The following is a 13,565-nucleotide window of genomic DNA, read 5'->3' as shown; positions in this document are numbered from 1 at the left end:
CTTTTTGCTACAAGCAAATCAAATTCTAGTATAAGGCATATTTGAAGGATTACACAATTTACACTGCATAAACAGGTTTTTCTTTAGTCCTAGACTACTATACTACTCAACTTGACAATTTGAGAGATCAATCCAAGAACAAGATGCTTCTGAAAACAGAAAGTCACACTAAATGATCCATTCCATTACTCTTTTTAACAATTTTAGTCCTAAAGTTTCCAATCAATGTTATGCCCTTAAATTCGAGTTAATGAGATATCATAAATACAGTAAAATCTAAAAAATGAATTCAGGCCGAAGGTTGGTCCTCGGTATGGTATTTTGTAGCGGTTATGGCAAAAATAATTCTAGTTGATCACTGGCAATATGAATATATAAACGGCCATGTTATGTTGGGGAGTCTAATAGTCACATATAGTAAATTTCCTTTTGTTTAAACTGTTGGGAAAATTAGTCTAAGTAAATTTTCTTTGTTTAAACTGTTGGGAAAAATAACGCTGGTTAAAAAAGAATGGAGAGTCCTTTGTCTTTTCATTTCTTGTAACCACCATGACAATTATCATACAAAAAAAGGTTGAAATCCCAACACTAAGGGCTCACACATCCCAGTCCGACAGTATTGTGATGGGTGTTAAATCAGGATACCCAATCCAACAGTATTGTGAGGGGTGTTAAATCAAGATACGCAGTGACCTGCTAAGAGAGAGGACTTAACCCACTGCCAGCCAGAAGCCTACCTCCCAAGGCCTCACACCTCCGTGACAATTATGATTTCCCTAATGGTGACTTATTGGTAATGTTCTATCACTTCCCTTTCTTGTGCCTACAACTACAAGGCATGGAAGTGTAGTAGAGAAAATACATACCATTTTCACCACATTCTTCTGTGTGAGTATTTAGCATTTATAGGATCATTGTTGGGTTAATCACTAAAACTTCATCAAGTTCGTCAGTACTTGGCATGTTTGAGATGCTTCTATATACATGCTAAGATGAAGTCATTTTATCATTGGAGCAGTACGACAATTCAAGTGCACTAGTCATGATATAATTTGTCCTTTGGAAAGAAAACTTTCCTCGACACAATTATGTTTATTTTATTGCTTAAAGAAAGAAAATAGATCAATTTAGGTAAACATAGTATTTATTTGAGTCTTGTTCATTATGTTTTTGTTCTCATTAGTGTTGATTTTTCAAATAATAATAAAAAACTAAGTGATTAGTATGAAGCCTCTAGAAAAGAACAATATAATAGTGTAAAGAAATTATATGTAGTTTAATTCATAAAAAAGAAAAGCTGCATAAAAAAGAAAAGTCGCCGTCTGTGGGAATCGAACCCACGACCACATGGTTAAAAGCCATGCGCTCTACCAGCTGAGCTAAGACGGCGCTTTCTCGTTTTATGCACACTGGCTAATTTATACCATATTCTCAATAAAGTACTAATTGGAGTACTACGTATGAGTAGTATTTCAGTTTTCTACGAGTATTAATTTTTTAATTCTTTATCATCCAAAAAAAATAAAAATAAATCAATCACTGAGTAGACCGTAGACGGAGTCCACTATAGTTTACTAAAAGTACTTTAAACAAGTAAGTATTTCCTTTTTATCTATCTTAATGTTATAATTTTATAATCAAAATTTATGATCTTTTCTGTCAATCTTCGTGCAACTATTATCTAGTTTTCAAAAAATAATCCATCCACATGCGAATAAGAGTCATGTTTTTTCATTTTAGTTCGTCCATGAATAAGAATCCCGGTTCATTTTTATCGTAAATGGTAATAGAGTCTCACATTCCACTCACTGGCGTACACAGTAAGGCTGAGGGAGGGGCTTAAACCCCTTTCTAACCGCCATTTTTTTTATTTTCACTTTGTAAATTTTTTGAAAATTTTGAAAACTACCTTGTTCAGCCCTCACAAAACCAATTTATCTGAGGACTAAAGTATTGAAAATTAAATGATAGGAGGGGCTGAATTTAAAATTCTGAAATTAATGAAGAAAAACAACAATGGCAGTTTGGCGGCATAGTTTAAGAAAGAAGAAGACAACTAATAATAATTAAGTTATAATATTATTATAAAAAGATATTATGGAATCTGGCCTCTCTTTATGACCCTCAACAGAAATAGGATGCTTAAGTGTAGGTGTTTTAGTATTTGAAAATTATAAAAATGATATACTCGTAATATACTATAATCCATACAAATTCTCTTCCAGATATACAAAATCACTAGAAGGCTCGAACTATGTAAACGGAGTATTTAATATTACTCGAGCATTGTATTTTCCTTTTCAATTTAATCATACAAAATGTTATCTTTCTAAAATTCTTCATGTAGTACTTTATTAGGATAAATTAATAATGAGTATAAAAATAATTGTTATGGAATTTGTAGTGTAATTTATAGGACTTAAGCTATTGCTTTGAGTTTGAATTGTTGGGTTGAAGTTTTTCAAAGAATGAATACCAAACAAATTCGGAAATATTTTTAGTCAATGAGAACACACGATATTTAGTTGCCATAATTCGAGTAAAGCAATATAATTATAACATTAATTGTTTGATTTTAGCTAGGTATATACTATATGTTGATCTAGTTTCATGTGATTTTTATAGTTGTTGCGTTTGAGATTTTTTATAACACAGGTAGATATCATATTTTTATAAAAATTTATCTTACAGAATATGTTAGTAGTATATGGATTATATATAGGGGTGCATTAAGGTCCTTACACCCGCTTAGTCTTAAACACAACATTAATATCTGCCCTTGGATTATAGATTTTGATGGTGGTGATTTAAAACATGCGACCTACATTAGTACATTTTTTCGTTACATTACGAGGGTAGAATTGGAATGACGATAATTGAATCATTAGTTTAAAACTGCATCTCCATGATTTTCTCCATTTAATTAAAACCGATGATACGTATCCTACTCTCTCACCATCATTTCACAATTGAGTCTCCCCAAATTCTCTCTCGACAGAAACCCTTCAATCCCCAATCTTCCATCCCCATTGGCTCTCCTCAAAACCCCCAATCTCGTTGAACCCTAATCCTAAATAGTTGAAGCGCCGCCGAACCGATTACTACAAATCGAAGCCGTGAAGTTTTTTTGCTCGAGTCGGTGTGTCAATTGAAGGTTACGGTTTGCTGATTTGAAGACGAACGTGAACTAGGTGAGTCGATTTCTCCGAGTTTCGGTCATTATTTCGCGAAATCAACCATAGACGTTGGGTTTGGGTTGTGATTGAAGTTTATGTTGTTTGGTATTCAGTTTGGATTATGTGAATCTGTGATTTTCAGTGTTTTTTACTCAATGGTTGGAATGATTTTAGTCTGGGTTTCGTTTTTTTGGTTGTTTTTCGAAATATAACCGATTATTTGGTGGTATTGGTTTGCATCACTTGTTTTTTCTGTCTGTAATGTTCACTATGTTTACCTTTATTGGTTTACATCATTTCACTAGTAAACTACATTATTTGAATTTTAAGTTTTCTATGGATTAGGTACATTATCTTTAAAATAGGCATCTAAAGTGGTTAGTTGCAAACTATTTGACTTCTGATGTATTTGCATCGTCTACATTACTTAACTGATTCTCTTACATTATTTGTGTATTTATGTGAAATTGTGAATCAACTGAATACATTATTTATTTTATCATGTTACATCATTTAGTCGGATGTGTACATTAATCGTTCAATTTTGATACATCATATTATGTTACATCATTTAGCCAGTTATGTACATTAAATGATTCTATTTTGATAAATCATATGATGTTACATCATTTAAGTAGATATGTACATTACTTATTTCTGGCTCGATACATCATTTAGCCTGATGTGTACATTAAGTGTACTAAGTAATGAGTAATGTACGAAGATAGTATTTTAATGTATCTTTTTATTATTTTGTTTGTAATCAGATGGGCCACCATGATTCGAGAAACTCTCCAATGCTAAAAGATATAGAGAATGACAAGGAGAAGCATACGAGCAAGAGGAAATATTGACATTTTTTTAGTTTGTTTTCTAGATATATTGTTTTTTATACTTGCTTTAAGACGTATATTATTTAGGAGTAGTTAAGTATTACATTGTTTTGGAGTTATCCCACTTTATAATTTTATCCCTACTATTATTATTTTTATAAGTTTACATTACTATATACTTCTGACCCATGGATTTGTATACCAAATGACATATTCAAGTTCCCTTCAACATTATTTTCTACAATCTATGCATTATTCACTGTGACGAATGCACATTATTAGATACTATTTATACATTATTTACTTTACCAAATCTAAAACACAAACAAAAAAATAAAATTTAATTCTTATGGTGGTACTATACCCTAGCCCATGGATTGATAAATCTTAAGGGAATGAATCAAACTTCCTACCCTTGGTGATGATTTCGTTTGTGAGTGGGTATTACAACCTAGCCCAATGGATTGTTAAACCCAAAGGGCATGAATTCAAGTTCCTTTCAACATTATTCTCTTCAATCTGTACATTATTCACTGATACAAATGTACATTACTAGATACTATTTGTACATTGTTTACCGTACCAAATCTAAAACACACATTAATAAATAAAATTTAATTCATGTGGTGGTACTATACTCTAGTCCCATGGGTTGCTAAACCCAAGGGGAATAATTCAAACTCCCTTCCCTTGGTGATGGTTTCGTTTGTGAGTGGCTATTACAATCTAGCCCATGGATTGCTAAACCCAAAGGGTTATGGATTCAACTCTCGGCAAACATTAAAGAGTTACACAAGTACATCATTTAGTAGTACGCATGTACATTAAAGGCCACTTGGCGTACATTATTTAGTTCTACTTAACCTAAACATTATTCTCTGAAACACGTACATTATTTAAATTCGGACCGTACATTATTAGACATTACTTACATTATTTCCTGTACATTAAAAATTGTCAATCATGTACCTCATAACATTATATTCCATCATTAATTTCACACTTCTCGCAGCAACTTTGTAAATTAACATGAAATATCATGGTATGGAAGTAAGGTAAATTATACTAATAAAGTAATTATTAAAAATTTGAGAATGAACATCTCAAATTTATGAACAGTGAATTAAGGAGTTTGTAGATTAATTTGATATAATTGGCGTGTATTAATTACTGCAATACTATACTTTCCAATATTTTATGTGTATATAAAGCATGTAGAATATTTTTGACTAATTAAGAAAAAGAAATTTTGTAAATATTCTGTGTATGATACAGTGTGCGTTAATTTAAGGCTGCAGTTAAAGTAATATTGAGCATGATTTAAAATAATAGACGTGAATAATCAAATAATACAATCATAATACACGTCTACATTGATGGAGATAATCAAGGGAAGTGCATAACCGATGCAATTGGCATCTCCCTAAACTACCCTTTTCGAATTCTTTTAATAATTTTATTAATTTCACATGGCATAATAATCAGCCATTAGATAGATAAAATCAATGGTTGGGATTAGTTTTCTGTTTTATAAATATTTAGTGTAATGACCTGAATACATCCCTATATATATATATATATATTTAAATTCTCTTCCAGATTAATATATAAAAATATATTTTTTTCTCTCTACTTAACACACAAAACATCTCATAAAATCTCGTGTCATCATCTAGGTGCAACATCTGCCCCGAGACGGAAAGATCTATATCGCTTACAGTAAAGCCCCTACTGAATAATTTTTCTGCGCCCGTCACTGATTCCACTAACTTATTTCACTCACATATTACATATCATTTCAAAAACTAGAGCAAAGGCCAAAATTGGTTCTGAACATATGATCATTTTACGTTTTTGGTCCCAAACATTATCTTTTGGATTTTTTGGTCCTGCACATATAGAAATTTGATCATTTTGGTCCTTCGTCAACATTTCCGTTAAAAACTAACGGTCAACGGGTTTAATCCCGATTTTAACCAAATTAAACCTTTAATTGAACAGGTGAAAGCAAATCTAAAAATAAAAAATAAAAAATATGAGTATAATAGCCTAATCCCAGGAATCAAAGCTCAGCTCACTGTTACTTCAATGGCGGCTGAATCTCCAATCTGTCTTCTTTGATGTTTCAACATTTAACGTTGAGTTACTAAAGCTAGAAAGTTTCAATGCTCTAATTTCAACCTAATCACAGGAATCAGTCGCTAACTTAACAATGTTTAGCGATAAAATTGAACCAAAGAATATGAAAAACATAATAAAATTAGGGTAAAATTGAAGCGTTTAAGCAACCAAAATGAGGGTGAAGAAACCAACTGCGGCGGCTGCCAATCCTCCTTTGTTGAGTACGACACCGTCTTTCGAGGGCGATGGAGCGCCACTGTCTGATGGAGGCAGGGTAATAGATGGTGAGGGAGAGGCGGTTGACGGCGGAGGAGCTGGCGGTGAGAAGACTCCCGTTGGAGACGGAGAAGGTGACGATGCCTTCGGACGAGGAGGCGTGAAAATCAGAATAGAATATTTACTAAAATACTTAAATGAATATTTGTTGAAATAATTAGGAAATTAATTAGAGAGTAAAAAATCAGAATTAAAAGTCTAATTTGGTCAAAATCAGTATTAAACTCGTTGACCGTTAGTTTTTAACGGAAATATTGACGGAGAATCAAAATGATCAAATTTCCATATGTATAGGACCAAAAAATCCAAAAGATAAATTTTAGGACCAAAATCGAAAAATGACCATTTTTTTAGGACCAATTTTAGCATTTACTCTTAAAACTAATATAAACAAGTAGAACCTATATTTCACTAATTTTTTTTATTCGCTTTTTTTAACATTTATTAAAATCTATGTCTCCAAGAAATGAAACTACAAAAGGATTATAAATTACTAAAAACTAGACACGTTGATACAAATCTCAATTTTTAATATTTGTAAAATTTTCATAAAACTAATCAGTATTAAGAACTTAAGGTGATAAAAATAACACTTTTATACACGATACTTCGCTTTCATAAGAGCATCCGCAATGGTCGGCTAGCGATCGGCTAGCCGATTCGTCGCGCTGGCCGATCGGCTAGCCGAACCATTGCAATCGGCGAGAGCGAAACCGGCTAGCGCTTCGGCGTGGGCTGGCCAGGAGTTTCCATCCCCTCCTTCATTTACTAGTCGCCCCCGCCCGGCTGGACAGAAGCGGGCGCAGCCGGGCCGCGAGGGGCGACTCCCCCCTATCGCCCCGCGAGGTCCAGTCCTCCGTCCTCCCACCCGCCCCACTCGAGTACACTCTCCATTCGCGTAACCATACGCGGGATCGGATGTACAAGGTCTTCCAAGAGTGGAAGAACGCCACTGACCCCACGGAGAAGATGTTTCTTCACGAGATGCTCGAGAGCATGCGTGTTGATTTGGAGATCGCGAGGGCACGGCTAGCGGGTTCCGACGTGGGCTCGGACGGATACCACGGGTGGCAGCGACGGCGACGGCGATGAGGAGTAGAGAGAGCGCGCGGGGCTCGTGTGTGGAAGCCCTTTTTTTTTAAAAAAAATCATGTACTTTTTTTATTAAATCTTTGTACTTTTTTTTTTAATGGAATGGATTATTTTTTCCATATATGTGTCGTAAATTTAATTCTGTAATTTAATTGTAATTTTAATTCCGTAAATGTAGTATATTTTGAATTATTTTTATTGCGGCTGGCCTATATCTGATGTGGCAGATGGATTTTTTAGTATTGCTGACGTGGCAGGGGAGAGAATGGCTGACTTATTACTGGCCTATGACTGGGCTAAGCACCATTGCGGAGGCTCTAAGCCTATTAAGTAAGTAGTTTTGTAAAGTAAATATTGGTAAGTTCAATTGAAAAATAGTGGAAACTTCATTCTCGAAAAATAAAAACATAAATACTCCTACCACGTAAAAAGCTGTTGTTAATTTATAGCTATAGAGGTTAAAATCGTAATATCCGCCGATTAAAATGATTTAACTTCCGCTCGTATCTCATGAACGATTTCAATTTTGGTTCGACCATTATTGGCCGTCCGATACGTACGATCTGACAAAAAATACCCGTTGCAGTTAAAGCAATGGCAGCCTCGTGAATACGACTAAAAACAAGGGGAGTTACACCAACTTTTATTTAATACTAATACCTGAATTATCCCTTTAAACGGTTCACCTTCCTCGCTTCCTATAAATCCGACCCCACACCTTCACCATTTTTATTAAGCTTTACATTTATTTTCAGGCCCTTTCTCTGCATTTCTCCCTGCATACAATCACTTTCTCTCTCTTAGGGTTTAGCATTCATGGCGCAGGAGGCACAAGCAGTTTCCGGAGCAGAGAACGGTGCCAAGGCCTCTCCGGTGGTGTTTACGGCGGCGAAACCGTGGCTGGTGGTGGAGGCTCCGAAGGCAAACGACGCCGTGCAGTTCTACAAGGCGGCGTTCGGAGCTGAGGAGTTAAGCCGTGTGAATGATCCGAAGAGGAAGGCGGAGCTGGAGCTTCCTCTCATTCGCTCTGCTGAGCTGAAGATCGGATCCTCTGTTTTCGTTGTTTCCGACCTTACCGACGACTCTTCCTCTCCGTGAGTATTTTTCGTTGATTTTGATATGTTATTTTGCGTCGTTGTAGTTTTATTGCTTGGATTTCGCTCGTATATGCTTAGATCTGTTGGTGTGATGAATGTTACTCCGTTCTGTTCTGTTTTTTCTCTTTTTTATTCGATGATAGAAATGTTTTTTCATGATTTCTCGCGCTTTTCTCTGCTTTGTTGTTTCTCTTTGTTGCATCTCGAATGTTACTCAGTTTCGTTCTGTTTTGTCTTTTTATTCGATGATATTTTAAATATTTTTCATGATTTCTCGCACTGTTCTCTGCTTTGTTGTTTCCTAGTTGTTGCATCTCGAATTTGCCATGGATTATGATTAGTTAGGTATTTTCTTACTCTTGCTTGCTTTTATCCGCCTCGAATCAATTTTTTTTGTGTTTGTATTTAAAACGGTTGCATGTTTTACAAATTTAATTTCTGAAGTAATTTTCTACCGAAATGTTGCATTGATTAATGTTTAGCTAAAGAGGTTAGTGTATTTATTCTTCATCAGCGTGAAGTCTGCTGTGAGCGGTCTCGTTTTCTGCTTGGAGACCGAATCCGTGGAAGCTGCCGTGGCAAAGGCGGTGGCCGCCGGTGCTGTTTCCGAAGACGAATTGACCGAGGGTGAAGGTGCTTGCTGCGGCGGGGTGGTGGGCAAGGTGAAGGACCCATATGGCAATCTCTGGCTAATCTGCTCGCCTGCAAAGAAATGCGGCGACGTGGCTGCTTAGATGCCGTCCACGCTTTCTGATCTGAGCCGTCCCTCCTTCCACGTGTCCACTTTGGCGAGATGGGGCGCTCTTTAACTTGTTTATCATTTTCTATTTGAATTCCTAGTTGACTCAATTTCACTCGCTTTTTGGTACGAAGAGTGATGAGGTGTTGCTTGATGAACAGTATTTTCGAAGCATTAGTTGTTTATCATCATATATTTAGCACTCACTCATTAACCTAAACTTATGCTACTCTTTTAGCAGTTATGTTTATCCTCTACTGATTATTCGCTGGTCGTTAGTTTCTTTTGATTACTGCTGCCCTAAATTTGATGCAAAGATAAGAGTTATGATTAATGTTTCTTACTTTTTGAAACGGACTATCTTAATCGTATAAATTCTAGTGAGTTATTAGTACATACGGACGATCAAAATTAATTAGTGATTCAAAGTCTAAAACTTTATTATTAACATTCTCGGAATATTTAAAATGTTTTGTTTGCAGAACATGCTAACGTTACTTGACATCAATTCATCTATTTTACTCCGTAAAATTATGAATATCCCTAGGGAACGTTGTTCCGTGGACGTGACTTTACGAGAGTGAACTGATATCACTGCTCACTTTCAAGTTTCAACCAATTGTGTTGCTTGCTTCTTTCACCCTAATTAAGTTTATTAGTCAATTTTTCAAGATAAAAAAATAAAATATTAAATCATTCTTTTTATACTTTGCCCAACTTAACTCTCTTCTTACATATCCTGCTTTATTTCTTTTTTCCACTTTTCAACACAAATTCTTAATTTTTAAGTCTAAAAATGTTAACTCATGAAAAGTCATTTGTCTCCCAATAAAATATTGCTATTAAATTGAATCACAACTGAAATTAAAATTTGATCTTATATCCAAAACAAAACAACAAGTAAATAAGAACATCCGCAGCGGTAGGAAAAAAGACTTCCGTCTGTCCGTGCCAGCGGCAAGGACGAGCTCATCCGCCGCTGCAAGCCGTCCGTCTATGCCAGCGGCACGACGCTGCTCTTAGCTAAGAGCACGTCCGTGCTACTGAGCAGCCCTACGTGTCACGATTTGATTGGCCAACGGCTTAGCCGCAGGCAAAATTGATTTTTTTTAATTCAGAAATAATTCGAAATAATACCAAAAATTAAAAAAAAAAGTTGGATTCCCAAAAAATAAAGCCGTTTATGAACAGTGTTTTTGAAATTTTTTGATTTTTTTTAATCCCAAAAATCAAAATCATCTATAAATACACACATTCATCCATCCACTTTTCACATCAAATTATCTCTCATTCATACTTTTTCATACTAAATCATCTACATCTTTCTCTCTCACTCAAACACTCTCTAAAAAATTCAAAAATTGATTTCACCGATCTCATTGCGGAAGCGGAGCGCGAAGAACAAGAATACCAGGAACAATCATATTTAGGCGAAATTCGGCAACGAGTAGTGGGTCTTTTTAATTTTATGAATTTAATTATGTAATTTTTAATTTTTAGGATTTGAATTATGTAATTTTAAATTTTTTTTGTAAGTTTGTAATAGTATTTCGGGTTTTTTAAATGAATTTTAATATTGTAGAAATGTTTTTATTTAAATTAAATAGTGGAATGGTGGGACCCTTGAGCTTATCCTTAGCTAAGAGCACGAATGTGGGTACTGTGCTGCTCTTAGCTAAGGACAAGGAGTAAAAGTGAGTCCGGACCCATCTCCGTGATCTTAAATAAGAGCACGGATGAGGATGCTCTAAGGATAGCTTATTCAATAATTATTCTATGTATATAAATTTTAATATATTTATTAACTAATTAAATAACATGATAATTTATATTAATGGAATGCTCGATGCCCCACAAAAGGTTAGAAAATGCATTTTATCTTGCTCTACCCAGTGTTTATTTATTTATTTTGAATAATGGCTAAAGATTATCTTAACACTACTATTTAATTCTTGAATTTTGTGTTTAATAAGAGGAGGTTGTAGTTGATGCTTAATAGTTAGGAGTACTTAACAAGTTTTTCTATTTTCGTGCTACTTTCATTAAATAGTAGTAGTACATATTTAGGTTAAAATCTTATCCACATTAGATGTACTATGTTCAGAGGTCAACTGCGTAGCAAATTGGTATGACTAGTTAATTTGTTATCATATTCATATCTATCTAAAATTTTGTGATTTAAATGATAATTATCTCTTAACTTTACAAATGCCATAAGCCATTTTTGTGTGAATTCAATCCTTTCTCCCAAAGATAGAATGGGAAACTGCAAGCATAACATTCAGCGTAACATATCATATTTTGGTCTATAAAAACTAATAAATCATATCTTGGATTACGGATTTTGCAGTTATTTTTCTTATCTTCTACTAGTAAATAATAATTTTTTTTGTTGATTTTGATAAAAGAAACAGTTATTTTAAATATTTGTTGTATTCATAATACAGTAGATGATGAAAATGTTGAAGGGCTTGTTCTTGGGTTTATGCAATTGAATCTGGGCTAGGCTGATGACTTGTGTACCTACTATTACTTGGACCTAAATTTACATTTGTGGAGACAGTTTTAAATTTATGGTAGTAATTTATCAAGGTCAAGTTTTTTATCTGCATATAAAATATAGATCAATTATTTATTTTCCACGTATAGACAATTTATTATGGAGTCATTGCAATATGTATTCTATTATAGGCTATCTTTTCTCTTAGGAGGGGAGTATGATTTATGCCGGTACACACACAAAATATACTGCCTCTCTACTTTTGTATAATGTACTAAAACACTGCATCTGTCATATTCAAAATGGAACGTTTTTCTTTTTAAATTGATCCATTAAAAATGAAATATTTTTAAAAATGAAAACAACAACCTCTCTACTATTCTCCTCTCTTACTTTACTCTCATCATTAACTCACAAAACAATATTACATAAAATCATATACCAAAAACCAAATACGTACTTGATATGTAATGGGGCAGAGGGGAGTAGTTTATACGAATAATATTGGGACTTAGGAGTCATATTAGCACACGTATTTCATTTACTATATGTAGCATTCGAATAATACTCATTATCAAGTTAAACTGATTTCTTTAAATGACTCAACCACCAGACCAATACGAATCTGTTAGTCGAACTCGAACAATAATACACTCTGCAGTCAATTAAAATTGCATTTCTTCCTAATTCATATTATTAGCACTGATCATATTTAATTGAGTATAAACCTATAGTAATTAACGGATACGAGTTCATAAATGTTGCTTATTGAGGAAACCTATGGATCCTTAATTGAGACCCGATAATAAATTTCGTTCGAATTATTTTCATTCACGCTAACTTTTACACTTTTAGGTTTGTTTTGTTTAGTTACAACTTACAAACTGCATCTGCACCATCTAAATTCATAGCAATTATTTTAATTGGGTTATTTTTTTTAAAAAATAGCATATATATATTGTAGGAGTATAATATAAAAATCTACAAACGTTTCTCGACCTTTCTAATCTACCCGGTTATTATATCACAGGTCATGTTTATTAGGATAAATACCTCATCTACCCGGTTATTTATAAAGAATTGAATTTAATTACCTCGAAATTTCTAATTATTAATATACTCAAATATAAATACTCAGACAGGGAAACAGTGGTTCCGTTTATAATGATGGTGTTGCTACATTTTTGGACATAGAGTGCAAATCTAACCGTTTTTATCTATTCACGCTATAATTGAAAAGAAAAAGTTGCATATGGTTTGAAATACTATTTTTATTATTCGTTTAATTATATACTCCATTAATATATATACTCAATTTCTTATAACTTTGTTATGATTTTGTCGGTTGAGCTATTTAATAATTAGGATTGAATAAAAAGCAATTTGAATACATCATATCCCGTGTTACAAATGATGTTATATCTCTTGTTGTCTCGTCACTGATATATATCGACAATGAGTCATCCTAATTCCATATATATAGAGTAGGGAGAGGAGAGTGATAAAATAAGATTTAATGGATATTACTAAGATTTAATGGATCTCACTAATGTCACATGTAGCTGGAATATTTTTAGTTTTTCTTTAATTTTCTTTTAAAAGGGTATTATTGTAAAATTATTGGGTCTTTTTACATATGAAAAATAAAACTGACATTATTCAATACAATTGAACATATCAATTTACAATATACTCCCTCCGTCCCATGTTACTTGCACTGTTGCTTTTCGG

At 33.8% G+C, this 13,565-nt stretch overlaps 1 protein-coding gene, 1 long non-coding RNA gene and 1 other non-coding gene across 3 annotated transcripts; 2 read left to right on the top strand and 1 right to left on the bottom strand.

Moving 5' to 3' along the window:
- Positions 1-1,316: 1,316 nt before the first annotated feature.
- Positions 1,317-1,389, bottom strand: TRNAK-UUU. Its single transcript has one exon. It is a non-coding gene; the product is annotated as a tRNA-Lys (tRNA).
- A 1,554-nt stretch (positions 1,390-2,943) lies between these two features.
- Positions 2,944-4,170, top strand: LOC125204038. Its single transcript, XR_007173475.1, has 2 exons — positions 2,944-3,191; positions 3,944-4,170. It is a non-coding gene; the product is annotated as an uncharacterized LOC125204038 (long non-coding RNA).
- A 4,048-nt stretch (positions 4,171-8,218) lies between these two features.
- On the top strand, positions 8,219-9,540 carry LOC125203275 (uncharacterized protein At5g48480-like). Its single transcript, XM_048101590.1, has 2 exons — positions 8,219-8,592; positions 9,110-9,540. Exons 1-2 carry the CDS (start codon positions 8,315-8,317, stop codon positions 9,327-9,329), a joined length of 498 nt encoding a protein of 165 aa, XP_047957547.1. The 5' UTR covers positions 8,219-8,314; the 3' UTR covers positions 9,330-9,540.
- Positions 9,541-13,565: the final 4,025 nt, after the last annotated feature.

This window comes from Salvia hispanica, chromosome 1, assembly GCF_023119035.1.
Source record: "Salvia hispanica cultivar TCC Black 2014 chromosome 1, UniMelb_Shisp_WGS_1.0, whole genome shotgun sequence".
NCBI lineage: Eukaryota > Viridiplantae > Streptophyta > Magnoliopsida > Lamiales > Lamiaceae > Salvia > Salvia hispanica.
The sequence above is the reverse complement of the archived record's forward strand: the minus strand, read 5'-3'. Positions and strand labels throughout refer to the sequence as shown.

Excerpts from the sequence above, each read along its gene's own strand:
- LOC125203275 (XM_048101590.1), top strand. The coding sequence starts at position 8,315 with ATGGCGCAGGAGGCACAAGCAGTTTCCGGAGCAGAGAACGGTGCCAAG. Across the intron at positions 8,593-9,109 it reads ACCGACGACTCTTCCTCTCC|CGTGAAGTCTGCTGTGAGCG; the intron begins GTGAGTATTTTT and ends ATTCTTCATCAG.